Raw genomic sequence first — 13488 nt, 5'->3', positions numbered from 1 at the left:
GGCGACAAAGCGAGACTCCATCTCAAAAAAATAAATAAATAAATAAATAAATAAATAAATAAATAAATAAAAAACCATCAGACAAATCCTCTGCATTTGAAACTCAAGTGCCCTGGCACCCATCACACCAGGAAGAGCAGATGGATACAGTCCTGTGCCCTAGGAAGGGATCTGCCTTTATTGCCCAGAATGACCCCAGTGAGGGCCCTGGCTGTGCTGGGGAGGCCCCGGCGGGCCCAGGGTACCGGCTCACCTCAGTGTCGTCTTGGTGCCAATCTCCCCCAGGTGGTTCAGTGCCTCCTCACTGATGTTGATTCCCTCCGTCTGGGCACGGATTTTAATGATCTTTTAAAGGAGAAAAAACATGATCAACAGTGACTGACCTCAAGTGTCCCATTTCTAAAGTGCTTTAAAGACAATGTTACTCAGTATTTCTCACTGTGCAGCATAAGAGAAACCAAGACCTGGGCTGGTGGGCAGGAAGCAAATGCCTGCCCAGCACTGCCAGCCCAGCACCCTCCAGGGGGCATGTGCGGCCCCACAGTATGCATGAATAGCATCATGGCCAGTATGCTATGTTCAACTGACTCAAGTGTGGCTGGTGCACCCGGAGGTGTGCAGCTTTCAAGTGGCTCACTCTTGCCTCCATGTCCTTCCCTCCCCTGTCCCCAGGCAGAGAACTGGTGCCTCTTCTAACCTACCCTGGGCTCCCACAAGGGCTCTAACCTACCTCTCCAGCATGGGCACTACCACCTACAAGCACTCAGGCAAGAAGAGACATTTTTTATTTGCTTGATAAATATGATGGTTAAATAAATCAAAAAAGTTACTTTTAAAGATTTACCAGGCCTCATAACATCACCGGGAGATATCTAATCTATCAAGAAGAGGCTGACGCTTGCTGCAGTTTGAAGATCTTAGTAGAGTTGGAGGGGAGGCAGGCTGGTGGCGGGGATGCTGTAACACGGTGGACCAGGATCCTGCAGGCGTACCAGCACTGAGTGATAAGGGGCAGCCGGGATAATGATGTTGTGTGTTGTGGAGCTGAGATAACTGCAGGACTTCGAGCCGCATATAATACAGGAATTTTTCACTTTGGCAGCTTCGTAAACAAGATATCAAGAAGCCCTTGTTGAAATTAAAGCCGTAAAAGCACACCCAGTGTAGAGGCACAGAAGCTGGGAAAGACTGAGTCCCAGCTTCAGCCTTGCAGGAGGGAGGAGAGCCAGAGCTTTACTGAGGTGGCCACATCAAGCCTCGCCTGTCAGCTCTCCAGGCCGGGACCCTGCGGGCAGGAGCTGCAGGGGTGGGGAGCCCAGTCTCTTGATGATCCTAGCTGGGCTGGGGGGACAGCACATCGGCTGCCCATAGATGGGAAAGGCCTTGGAAAGCCCCAGCAGGCCAGAGCGGCTGCAATGAGCCGGGTGAGGGTGAAGTGCTTGGCCAGCAAACACTCTGGGGAGGCAGCCCCTCCACCCACAGCCACCACTGCTACAAGGTGCTGTCTTAAGTCTTCCCTTTTGTCAAGACAGGCTCAGAACTCAGATCTTTGTACGAAATGTGCTGATTTTGGCCAGACGCAGTGGCTCATGCCTGTAATCCCAGCACTTTGGGAGCCCGAGGCAGGTGGAACACCTGAGGTCAGGAGTTTAAGACCAGCCTGACCAACATGGCAAAACCCCATCTCTACTAAAAAGACAAAAATTAGTTGGGTGTGGTGGCGCATGCCTATAATCCCAGCTACTTGGGATGCTGAGACAGGAAAATCGCTTGAACCCGGGAGGTGGAGGCTGCAGTGAGCTGAGATTGTGCCACGGCACTCCAGTCCGGGCAACAAGAGAGAAACTCCGTCTCCAAAAAAAAAAAATGTCCTGATTTCTAGGTGTCAGCAACTTGTTCAAATATTTCACAAACACTGCATAGGCCACATGAAACTTATCTGCTGGGCTCGTGGGTGAACTGCCAGGGTGTGAGCTCTACTGAAACAATCTTAGCTTGTGCAGGAGGAGTTCCACTGTTTGAGATCCAAAGCTAAATGCAGTTGGGCAGAGAGGGGCCCTCCGAAGTTACTGGATGGTACAAGGACAACCAAGAAAATGAAATGGGGGTGACTCCCTGCTCCATCAACAAAACTCCCCTCTGAACACAGCTTCAAGGTAAAAAAAGGCTTCTCACTCACAGCTGGGACTGAGGAAACTGCCAGGTCCTGCCAAGAAAAATGTCCCCAGAGGACCTTCTGAAACTCCAGGGAGATGCAAATATTGAATCCTGGAGCCTGGTCACAGGAGACAGCTTCAGCCTAAGCGTCTCCCCTTCAGTGAGTTGCACTGAATCTGCGGCTCAGCTTCCAGAATGTCAGGGACACTCTGCTCTCTCTCTCACTAGAGCAGGTCAAAGCAATCGTGAGAGCGTCTGTCTCAAGCTGCTCGAAAACGGACAGTTCATAAATGAGATCTTTAATCATTTAATAACCTGCAGGGATAGTTTATGAGGGTGTCGGCTTGGATTGCAGAGTACACAAGTTACATCGAGTTTGTTTAAAAACCTAGCCCAGGCTCCAGTAAAAATGCTGAGGTTATCACCTGGGCCAGTGGGAACAAAGCCACGAGTCCTAACAGAAAGCCTGAGGAGAGGCCCTCCTGACTAAGCCAAGAGAGCCCCAGCCCAGAGCTGGCCTGGCAAAAGTCACTGTTCTAGAAGCACAGTGCAGAACATTCCAGACTGCTTGGGCCAGGAACTCTGGGTTCGAATGGCAGCAGCAAGGGTGTATTAGCTCTGAGTGGTAGTCCTGACTCTGCTGCTTACTCTCCACATGACCACAGGACCCTCATTCTTGGAGCCTCCAACATTGGCTATTGCGAAGCTGTTGTACGTTGTACGTAGAGGACCCTAGAGGGTACCTGTGAAGCACACAAAGCTATGAATACAGTAATAACAACAGCAATGGGAAGGATGGGAGGGCCCGTTATTACCAATACCTCACGAATCCTAATGACAATCTTGCAAAGCAGGGAGCAGATCTTCTAACAGAGAAGGTGGAGGCTCAGTGAGATGCACCAAATTGCTCAAGTCATTCAGTAGGCAAATGATGGCCTCAAAATACTCCTGGTGTCTCTGGTCCTGACCACATCTGTGCTGGGCTGTCTTTTTTGGCAGGACACACGGGGTTTTAGACCGAAAAGTAAGGTGCTATGTCCTGCAGTAAGAATGGGCCAAGAATTGCCTGGGACTCTGTTTCTCCTTCTGCTTCTGTTCAGTGAATGCCTTGGCTTCAACCTGGCAGTCACCCAAGAGCAAGACACCCTTACTTGGCGATGAGGCCCCTGGTCATTGACACCATCTCCTAAATAACATATATAATTGCTACTATGAACCATAACTGCTTCAGTAATTTGCCAGTGCTGGTTACGAAGGGAGATCTGTGACTCTCCTGATGCATCCCTACAGCACTCCTGCATGCGGTCAATAAGAGATGCCGGCAGGCCCAGGCTGGGCCTCCAGCCATGGAAGAGTAGCTGAAGTGCTGGGAAAGGCCCCCCAGCAAGGAGAGGCCCTGACTGCTCCAAAGAAAAGATCCTGCTCCCAAACTGCCGGAGGAAAGCCACCTCACGAATCCTGATGACAATGAGATGAGAGATTTCTAGCAGCAGGGAAGTTGAGTGGCACAGTGATTAAGAACACAGGTTTCTGGATCAGAAAGCCTGAGAAAGCCTGAACTACAGCCAGTCCTGTTACCTGCTAGTCACTGACTAATGTTATGAACTTGGGCAAATTAGTTACCCTAGGTCTCAATGTCCTCATCTGTCTTTTTTTGAGACAGGGTCTCACTCTGTTGGAGTGCAGTGGCACCATCACGGCTCACTGCAGCCTCGACCTTCTGGGCTAAAGCAATCCTCTCACCTCAGCCTCCCAAGTAGCTGGGACTACAGGCACACATCACCACACCTGGCTAACTTTTTATGTTTTGTTGAGTAGGGGTGTCACTATGTGGCCCAGGCTGGTCTCAAACTCCTGAGCTCAAGTGACCCTCCAGCCTCAGCCTCCCAAAGTACTGGGATTACAGGTGTGAGTCACCATGCCTAGGTAATGTCCTCATCTTTTAAAACTACTGGGTAATGACAGTAGTTCTCCCTGCCTCATGGGTTACTGGGGATCAAATGGAATCAAACTGGCCAGGCATGTCCTGCTCAACACGATGCTTAACAGAGTGCCATGCTCTGGTGAAAAGACAAGGTCCAGGCAAAGTGCATCGAGATGTCACTGCAGCCCCAGCCTGCTCAGCATCTCCAACCATGGCTGCATGCCAGAGTCCACCAGAAGAGAACATTTGGGGCAAGGGTGGGCAGGGCAGAGGAAAGAGCACAGCACATACCACCTCTGAGACACCAATCCAGGGTATGTACCACTGAACAGATGGCCTGGGCTCTGCAGGGCACTGTCTGGTTTTGCATCCTGGACTTACAGCTCCATGACTCAAATGTAAAAATAAAACAGATGGTGATCATACGGAATACCTGAAAATACCATTAAGGTAACTAGAAATTCCTAGTCCAATGATTCCAATGCTTGGCACATAGTTGTGCTCGAGCTGCACACCAAGCAAGAGGCAATTCCTACAGAGACCACTGGGACTGTGGCCCTTTGGATAAAGCCCACGCTCATACATCCCTGTGGTCTCCCAACTCCAAGCCTAACCCAGATTCAGGTCACACAGACTTATGGGCATCCACCGTGTGCCAGCCACGGAGCTAGATTCTTCCAGGGGTCCTTCAATGAAGCCTCTTATTATATGATCAGTTTCACAAACTCCATCTTCAGGTGCTCTTCTAAGCTGTATGATGCTGTCTCGCCATCACCTCTGTGGACTTGGCAGAAGCCCTCAAGGACTCTATTGCAAAGCCACAGACCTGCCCAGGGGCGGCCTCCAAAGCTGCCGAGAAACTTGTCATTCGTCATGCTGTTTACAACAGACAGGCTCTGCTAGGACACAGGCACTGGCCTCTTCCAGGTCAGGGTGGCTACATTCTATACCCTGCTGGAGCTGGCTTGCTGTTGGTTCAGGTGGAACAGTGAGCCTGGCCTTGTCCTCTGAGTAAAAAAGGCCACAGGCATAGTCTGGCCTGGTCACCAAAAGGCTATCACTAAATCATATTTTATTGCCTCCTTTTTATAGAGCTGGTAGCTTCCCTAATGGCTATCATCAAATTGATTTTTTCACTATCCTTTTCCTAAAGCTTATCAAAGGGGGAACAGCAGAAAAGTGAACAGCCAAGACAGGGAGCTGAGCTTCTTTCGACACTTGGGGCAATGTCTAGTTAGCACAATCCATCTTTCAGATGGGGAGACTGAGACTCTGAAGTAACGTGACTTGCTCGAGGCCAGTAGCTAAGTGGTGAGATGGTGAATGGCAGCCAGATCCAAGCCGCAGATACCTTTCTACACAGCCATCAGTGAACACTGGGAGCAAATGAGAGAAGAGAGCAGGAGGGAAGAAGGGAGGCTCACCTGTTTCATTTCCTGTGGAGTATACAGCATGGTCCGGATTATCATTACTCGGTCCAGAAGGTCAAGAGGGATGCCGTGAGGGGATGTGATGTCCTCAGTGCCTCTGTAAGGGGCAAAATTAATCCCATCACCTAAGCCTCTGTTAGACAAGAAACGACACTGGAAATACAGATCCAGTATTCACACCACAAGCAGCTGGCTAGGCAGCCTAAGAATCAGAGCCAGGACCCGAGTAAACAGACTAACCTCCAGTGGCATAAAAACAACTTCAGGCTGGGTGCGGTGGCTCACGCCTGTAATGCCAACACTTTGGGAGGCAGAGGCGGGTAGATCACCTGAGGTCAGCAGTTCAAGAATAGCTGGCCAACATGTTAAAACCCTGTCTCTACTAAAAATACAAAAGTTAGCTGGGCATGGTGGTACACCCCTGTAATTCCAGCTACTGGGGAGGCTGAGGCATGAGAATCACCTGAACCCGCGAGGCAGAGGTTGCAGTGGGCTGAGAGTGTACCACTGCACTCCACCCTGAGTGACAGAGTAAGACTCTGTCCCAAAAGGAAAAAAAAAAAAAAAACCAACTTGATTATCTTGGTAATCATCAGTATCATAGGAAAACTGGGAAATAGGAAAAAACAATAACTAAAATCATACTCAAAAATAATCATCTAGATATCTGCCAAACTTTCATATATATACAAATTATATAGTATAATATATAGTATGTACTATATATTATATATAGTACATATATGTACATATATGTAACTATATACTATATATAAAATACTCTATAGCATAATTTTACAAATTATACTAAGTATGCACATTTTTTTTGTTTTTGTCCATGTTGCTTCAGTTTGCTTTGCTTTGTTTTGTTTTTGAGACCGGGTCTTGTTCTATGGCCCAGGCTGGAGTGCAGTGGCATGATTCTAGCTTACAGCAGCCCCAGACTCCTGGGCTCAAGGGCTCCTCCCACCTCAGCCTCCCGAGTAGCTTGGAGTACAGGTGTGAGCTACTGCACCTGGCTTGCATCAGTCTTAATACTTATGTTTAATATTTGCTTAACAATCCATTAAATATTTTACTTAACCCAAATCGTTGAGCATTTAGTTTCCAATTGTTGCTATTATTTTTATTGATATTTTGATGCATACAGTCATAAACATTTCCTTAGCAACTGCTGTAGGGCCTGACAGAAACCTGAATAGCTACTTGAATGAATAACTATCCTAATTTATTCAGCTACATGAGTTATCTAATCTCACAGGATCATAGCCACTACCAAGTATTCTCATTCTGAAACATTTTGCTATTTTGACAGTTTAGAAAAAGAGGGAAAGGTAATACCTTAAGTTTGCATTTCTTTGATTACTAATGAAGCATTTGAATGTATTCCCTTATATATATATATAATTTTACTTCTTGTTGAGAAGGATCCAATCCCATCGTTTGCCTATTTTTCTCTTGAACCCTTAGCCAAGCCATAGGAATAACAGCCTAGGGGAGGAACCTTGCCAACCCACCAGACCCTGAGGTGCACTGGGCAGTCACTGGTGGCATACGGGGCCAGCCTTCAGCTAGTGTTTGGAAGCCCCATGTGCTGTGGGCTTCTGCCTTGGCCTCTGGGGGTCATAACAACAGAAAGGCTACACTTCTGGCATTCTTAAACTCGTGCAGGATTGTACAGTCTATGGTTATAAGTAATCAATATAACAAAGAATTAGTCATGTCAACTGGATTTGTTAGTATCTGAATATTTGGTTTCAAAAACAAGTAAGCATGCTAAAATTTAACTTTCGTAAAATAAAATCTAATTGTTTAAATTCTATCCAGTTAATTGAGGTACAAAAATGCATATTTATGACTGCAAAACTAAAATGCAAACAAAATACATGCTAGCACAGGATGAACCCTGAAGACATGCAAAGTGAAATAAGCCAGAGACAAAAGAACAAATATTTTATGGTTTCTTTATAGGAAATATCTATAGTAGGCAAATTCATAGAGACAGAAATTAGCCAGGCCTGGTGGCATGTGCCTGTAATCCCAGCTACTCCGGAAGGTAAGGCATGAGAATCACTTGAGCCCAGGAGGCAGAGGTTGCAGTGAGCCAAGACTGTGCCACTGCACTCCAGCCTGGATGACAGAGTGAGACCCTGTCTTAAAAGAAAGAAGAAAAAAAAAGACAGAAATAAATGAGAGGTACCAGGATCTGAGGGGAGGTAGAACTGGGACTTCATGCTTAATGGTTACAGAGTTTCTGTTTTTGAGATGATGAAAAAGTTTTGGAAATAGTGGTGATGGTTTTGGAAATAGCGGTGATGGTCATGCCACACTGTGAATGTCATTAATGCCAATGAATTATACACTTAAAAATGGTTAAAATGGCAAATTTTATGTTACACACATTTTACCACAATAAAAACAATTCAAAGAGAGAATAAAATGCTACATTAATGAATTGTTAAGTCCAATGCAAAAAAATTAAAATCTTCAAAGTAAATATGGAAACAAACTAATAGGAAATACAAATATTAGTATACTTTAGAGAAAACTTATCTTTTCCAGCAACAAATGTCTTTTAAAATTAGGAAGAATTATAAAGATGAAATTCTATCATGATTCAAATCTCAGTATTTGGTGTACCTGCAACCTTCACATTAAGCAAAATAACCTTTTAAAACTACATTTAATTTTTATTTTTTAATTCTATTTAGGCCATAAGTGTTTTTTAAGTCTTATTTGAGAATTCTTTTGGGAATTCTGAGGAAATTGTAAGATCTCAATTTTGCCATATTAAAATATCCCAAGGACAAAAATATCCAAAATTCTACACCACCCACGATAAATCACAACAAACATAAAAAGTTTAAAGAAGAAAAGGTTAGAGAAAAATAAAGTAGTCCCGAATCAAACTTCACAAGGACAGAATTTATAGAAATGCATTAATAACATTTCTTATAGTTTTCAAAGTCTATTAAAAGGCTGCCAAGTGGTAAAAGGAGTTTGATGAGGAGAAAACAAAAGAAAAGGCTGCTGAGGACTGCTAAGCATTTTCAGGAATTAAAGACCAAACATTTTTGAGATTTGTCCAAGCTATGAATCTGAAGTAGAAAGTTTCTTCCAGAAACTGTATTAGTGGGAGATGGTTCCAACTGGTGATGCTGCTGAGTGGGCTGGTTGAGTGGAGCCCCCATGTGCCAGCAGCGGTGCTGGGCCGTGTGCTGACCTCAGCAGGAGCTAGGGGGCAGGGAGTGGGGAGGATCACAGTTTAACAAGGCAGCCATAATGGTAATGTTATAAAACTGTTAATAAGAAGCTGGATAATAATTACATTTTGGTAAATCTGCAGATTTATTCTTGCATCTTAGAAGTTCATTTCTGGCTTTGGCCTCAGTCTACTATTAATTTTAACATTTTACCATTCAGCAATTGTCCAAACTCGGCCATAAGTGAGCTTCCTCCAGATAGACAGTTTGGAGTTATGAAGCCACAGACCCAAATCTCCTTGGAATCCAATACAGCATTATCTATAGGAGCAAGACAAATGTACTTCTAGAAATGTATCCTGCAGATACACCACCACATGTGCAACATGGCTGACTCATTTGTGACTACTTTCCTCTTACAATAACTCTTACAATAACTGTGACACTGTGGATGTTTTGGACCAAATTAATTCTTTTTGAAAGGCTGTCCTAGGCACTGCAGGATGTTCAGCAGCATCCTTGGCCTCTACCCACTAGATGCCAGCAGCACTTCTGAGTTATGTTAAGTAAAAATGTCTCCAGACATTGCTACATGTCCCCAGTGGAACAAATTTGCCCCGGCTGAGAATCACTACATAAATGCTTCTTTATGTAATCCTGTAACTACAGGGACACAGATAACACAAAGCTTTTCTGCTGACAGAAAGTGCAGTAAAAACACCTCTCTGGGTAATGCGATGGGTAACTCACCTAATATCCACTTAACCTTGGGCTCAGTGGGCACACAGTAAGAGTACTAAAAAGACAGCCATTTGATTTTCTGATGAGGCTGCCAAAACAATTCAATAAAAAAAGAACAGTCTTTTCAACAAATGGTTCTGGGACAACTGGATATTCACATGCAAAATAATGAAGTTGGACCAACCCCTTCCTTACGCCCTACATGAAAATTAACTACAAATGGATCATAAGCCTACACATAAAAGTCGAAACTATAAAACTCTCAGGAGAAAACACAAGCATAAACCTTTGTGATTTTAGATTAGGCAATGGGTTCTTACACATGAAACCAGAAACACAAAAAACAAAATAAAAAACATAAATTGGACTTCATTGAAATTTAAAACTTGTGTGTGTCAAAAGACACTATCAAGAAACTGAAAAGACAACCCAAAGAATAGGATATTTATAAATCATATATAAATGATAAAGATCTAGTATCCAGGATATATAAAGAACTCTTATAATTTGACAATGGAAAGACAAAGAACCTGAATAAACAATGGGCAAAGGATGTGAATAAACATTTCTCCGAAGACAATATACAAGCGGCCAATAAGCACATGAAAAGACACTCAACATCCTTAGTCGTTAAGGAAATGCAAATCAAAACCACAATGAGATATTACTTCATTACCCACTAGAATATCTATAATCAAAAAGACAGACAAGTGCTGGCAAGAATGTGGAGAAACTGGGACCTTCATACATTGCTGGTGGGAATGTCAAATGATGCAGATGGCTTTGGAAAACAGCTGGCAGTTCCTTGAAAGGTTAAACAGTTACCACTGGACCCAGCAATTCCACTCCTAGGTATGTAACTGAAAGAAATAAAAACCATGTCCACTTAAAAATGTTGTACATAGGCCGGGTGTGGTAGCTCACAGTAATCCTAGCAGTTTGGGAGGCTGAGGCAGGAGGATCCTTGGAGCCCAGGAGTTCAAGACCAGCCTGGTCAACAAAGTGAGACCCCATCTCTACTTACAAAAAAAAAAGAAAGAAAGAAAGAAAAAGTTGTACACAACTGTTCAGAGCAGCATTATCATAATAACCCAACAACCCAATGTCCATCAACTAATGAATGGTTAAATAAGATACACTATTAAATATTCCATATAATAGAATACTATTCAACTGGAAAAAGAAATAAGTACTACGCATACTACAACATGGATGAACCTTGAAAACATCACACTAAGGGAAAGAAGCCAGTCACAAAAGACAAGATTATATGGTGCTATTTATACAAAATTTCCAGAAAAAGCAAATCTATAGAGACAAAATTGATTAACGGCTGCCGGTGGATGGGGGTAAGGGTGCAGAAGGGACGGTGACTGTTGATGGGTACAGTTTCTTTTTGGGTTGATGAAAATGTTCTAAAATTGATTGTGGTGATGGCTGCACAACTCTGTGAATACACTAGAAACCATACAAAAAACTGTATTTTATATGAATTATGTCTCCATAAAGTTGTTTTTGTTTTTTGGTTTTTTTTGTTTGTTTGTTTGTTTGTTTGTTTTTGAAACACTATCTACCACAAGGTTACACTGAACAGAGACCACACTGTTTCTTAAGTCTTGTTGCTTTGGTGCAACGAAGTGACTTTCAGTGAGAAACTCCTATAAGAACTCCTAATCCCAGGGCCTATACCTCAATATGAAAAGAAAATCTCCCAGTTTTCAAGCTGGGATCAGTGCTGGGCTCTCATCTAACAGTTCAGGATCCTGAGCTTGGAAGGAAAGGTACTTCTTACGGTGTCAAGTTAGGGAGGAGCCAGGCAAGCGGGCAACAGAGCTTTGCCTCCCTGTCATCCATGGATGGACCTTTCCCAGAAGGAGTCTGGAGCGTTAAGAGGCCCAGGGACAGGTGCTTCCACATCAGCTGTCCACAGGGAGAGGTGACCTAAAGGATTTGGGGGCTGCTTGTCAAGGTCAGGAGGGGCTATAAAGAGGCTTCATGCCTTTCTGGGTTCTCAGAGATCCCTGAGGCCAAGCCATGTCCACAGGGCAGACCAGGCAGGGGTATGAAATCAGCTTCCAAGAGGGCAATACTCTAGGACTGGCCTGGGTGACAACTTTGCACTCACTTTTTCTACTCTTCACATAATTCTGCAAAAAAGGTGCTGATATTCCCATTTCCTGATGAGGATGGTAAGATTCAGAGAGGTCAAGGAACTCGCCAGGGTCATGAGCTTCCACATGACTCCAATGCCTGTAATTTTTCCATGTGGGAACCAGGCTAGTGCTGTAATTCATGCTCCATAAAACACAACAGCCATCAGAGAGTGGGCTCACTTCTGAGGCTCAATCCACAAGGGTCATTTACACAGGGAGGGGTGAGCGGCAAGAAGCTGAGAGGGAGCGTACACTACCTGGAAAAGAACACTCCTAGAGGCTGCATTTTCACAGCAATCTGTTGTCAGCATTCAACAGTCCCCCACTGCCATCTCCAGGCAGCACCCCATCAAAGCTCCATCCCCGCTCACAGCCCAGGGGCCACTGGGAAGCAGTGTGGGAGAGCAGTGAGAGCATGGAGTTTGGATCCAGACGTTCCTCTGGGCTCAGGTTCCAGTGGCAACACTTTCTAGCCTATGGCCTGGGCAGGTAACCTCCCATTTGAGTCTGGAGATAACCTCAGCTGCTCAGAGGGTTGTCAGGGTGTCCTGGGAGGACATGAGATGGCCCATGTAGAGCGCTCTGGATAGTTTCTGACACAGAGGAAGCCCTCAGTTAGTCACCTCCCTTCCCCCTTCCTTTCCTTGAGAGCTCTAGAGATCAGATGTGAGTCTGGGAGGTAAGGAAGCCCTGTAGTTCCCCTCTAGGGGTGGAGTCTGTGGGAAGCACGTCAGATGGCTATTATTGTTGGCTATTACTTTTTTCATCACCATGTTGACATTATTATCACCACTGCAACAGATTTCCTACTAGAACACGGTGCCAAAATTCTCTTTCAGAGCAAACAACCGAATCTGGGTTGCCTGAACCGACCTGCCTAAAGATCCATGCTCTGAGCGCCTTCCTTCCACTTGGGTAACTATAGTCTGGCAAGGAGTCTCCACAACCTCTAGCAGCCCTTGATCAAATCAGCCCAGATGGGGCTGGGGCCAAATCTCCCAGGTTTCAGGCTGACCAGAGCTTTGTCTCCACTGAGCAGATTCTGAGATCAAGGCCACCTTTGTGTGCACCTTAGTCCTGAGTGGGATGGGACTGAGAGACCTTATTTCTGGGGGCAAGAGATGCCAGGCTCTGTAGGCATCTGCTGGGCTGGGTTCCCTACTGTGGAGGGAGGGAAGCCTATTAGCAGAGCTCCCCAGCAGGGGGCACCATCTGTCCAAGGCTGAGCCCTTTCACCAGCTGCACTGTCAGGCTTCAGCCTGGCCTGGCCAAGGCTAAGAAAGTCCAGCCAGCCACAGGTATACCAGGCAGAAGGCCCACATGCATGTGTCTCCAGAAGCTGCCCAGGTAGCCATGCTGGATCTGGCACACACTTTCTCTCCAAGACTTAGGAAGCACTTATGACAGTGGTCTTGTCCAGAGAGCATCATGGACAGGGATTCAGAGTAGCTGCAAGATGCTGCCACATGGACTTGAATCATGCATTCGATTCCTAATTGCAAGTGAAAGAAACCACATGAGTGGGAAGGCCTGCTGCTATAGTGCAGTGCTCACAGCACTACAGAACCCCCTCTGTGGGGCCTACCCAGAGCCAGCAACACCAGAGTTTGCATGTTTTATTTTTTTTAAATTATTTTTAGAGATGGGGTCTCGCTGTTGCCCAGGTGGGAGTGCAACAGCTATTCACAGGTGCGATCGTTGCACACTACAGTCTTAAACTTCCAGCCTCAAGCAATCTTCCCGCCTCAGCCTCCCTAAGAGTACACTACAGGAACGTACCACTGTGCCCAGCTTGGACAGTCTTAATAATAAAGCTTCTCTATTAAAAGCAAACTAAAATCTTAGATAGGGCCCACCATCATTCAGAGCTGAGTTAGGCA

General features: G+C 45.2%; 1 protein-coding gene across 3 annotated transcripts in view; it reads right to left on the bottom strand.

Moving 5' to 3' along the window:
- RUVBL1 (RuvB like AAA ATPase 1) overlaps positions 1-13488 on the bottom strand; it is a 43988-nt gene that overhangs the window by 1897 nt on the left and 28603 nt on the right. For all 3 annotated transcript variants that reach the window (XM_017885005.1, XM_017885006.1, XM_017885007.1), the window contains 2 exons: positions 5506-5608; positions 254-345 (listed from right to left, as the gene is read on the bottom strand). In XM_017885005.1, the coding sequence (XP_017740494.1) occupies positions 254-345; positions 5506-5608 (195 nt within the window). The remainder of the gene's footprint in view (positions 1-253; positions 346-5505; positions 5609-13488) is intronic.

Source organism: Rhinopithecus bieti, unplaced genomic scaffold (assembly GCF_001698545.2).
Source record: "Rhinopithecus bieti isolate Rb0 unplaced genomic scaffold, ASM169854v2 scaffold_13262, whole genome shotgun sequence".
Taxonomy (NCBI): Eukaryota; Metazoa; Chordata; class Mammalia; order Primates; family Cercopithecidae; genus Rhinopithecus; species Rhinopithecus bieti.
This window is presented reverse-complemented; position numbering and strand designations above follow the sequence as displayed.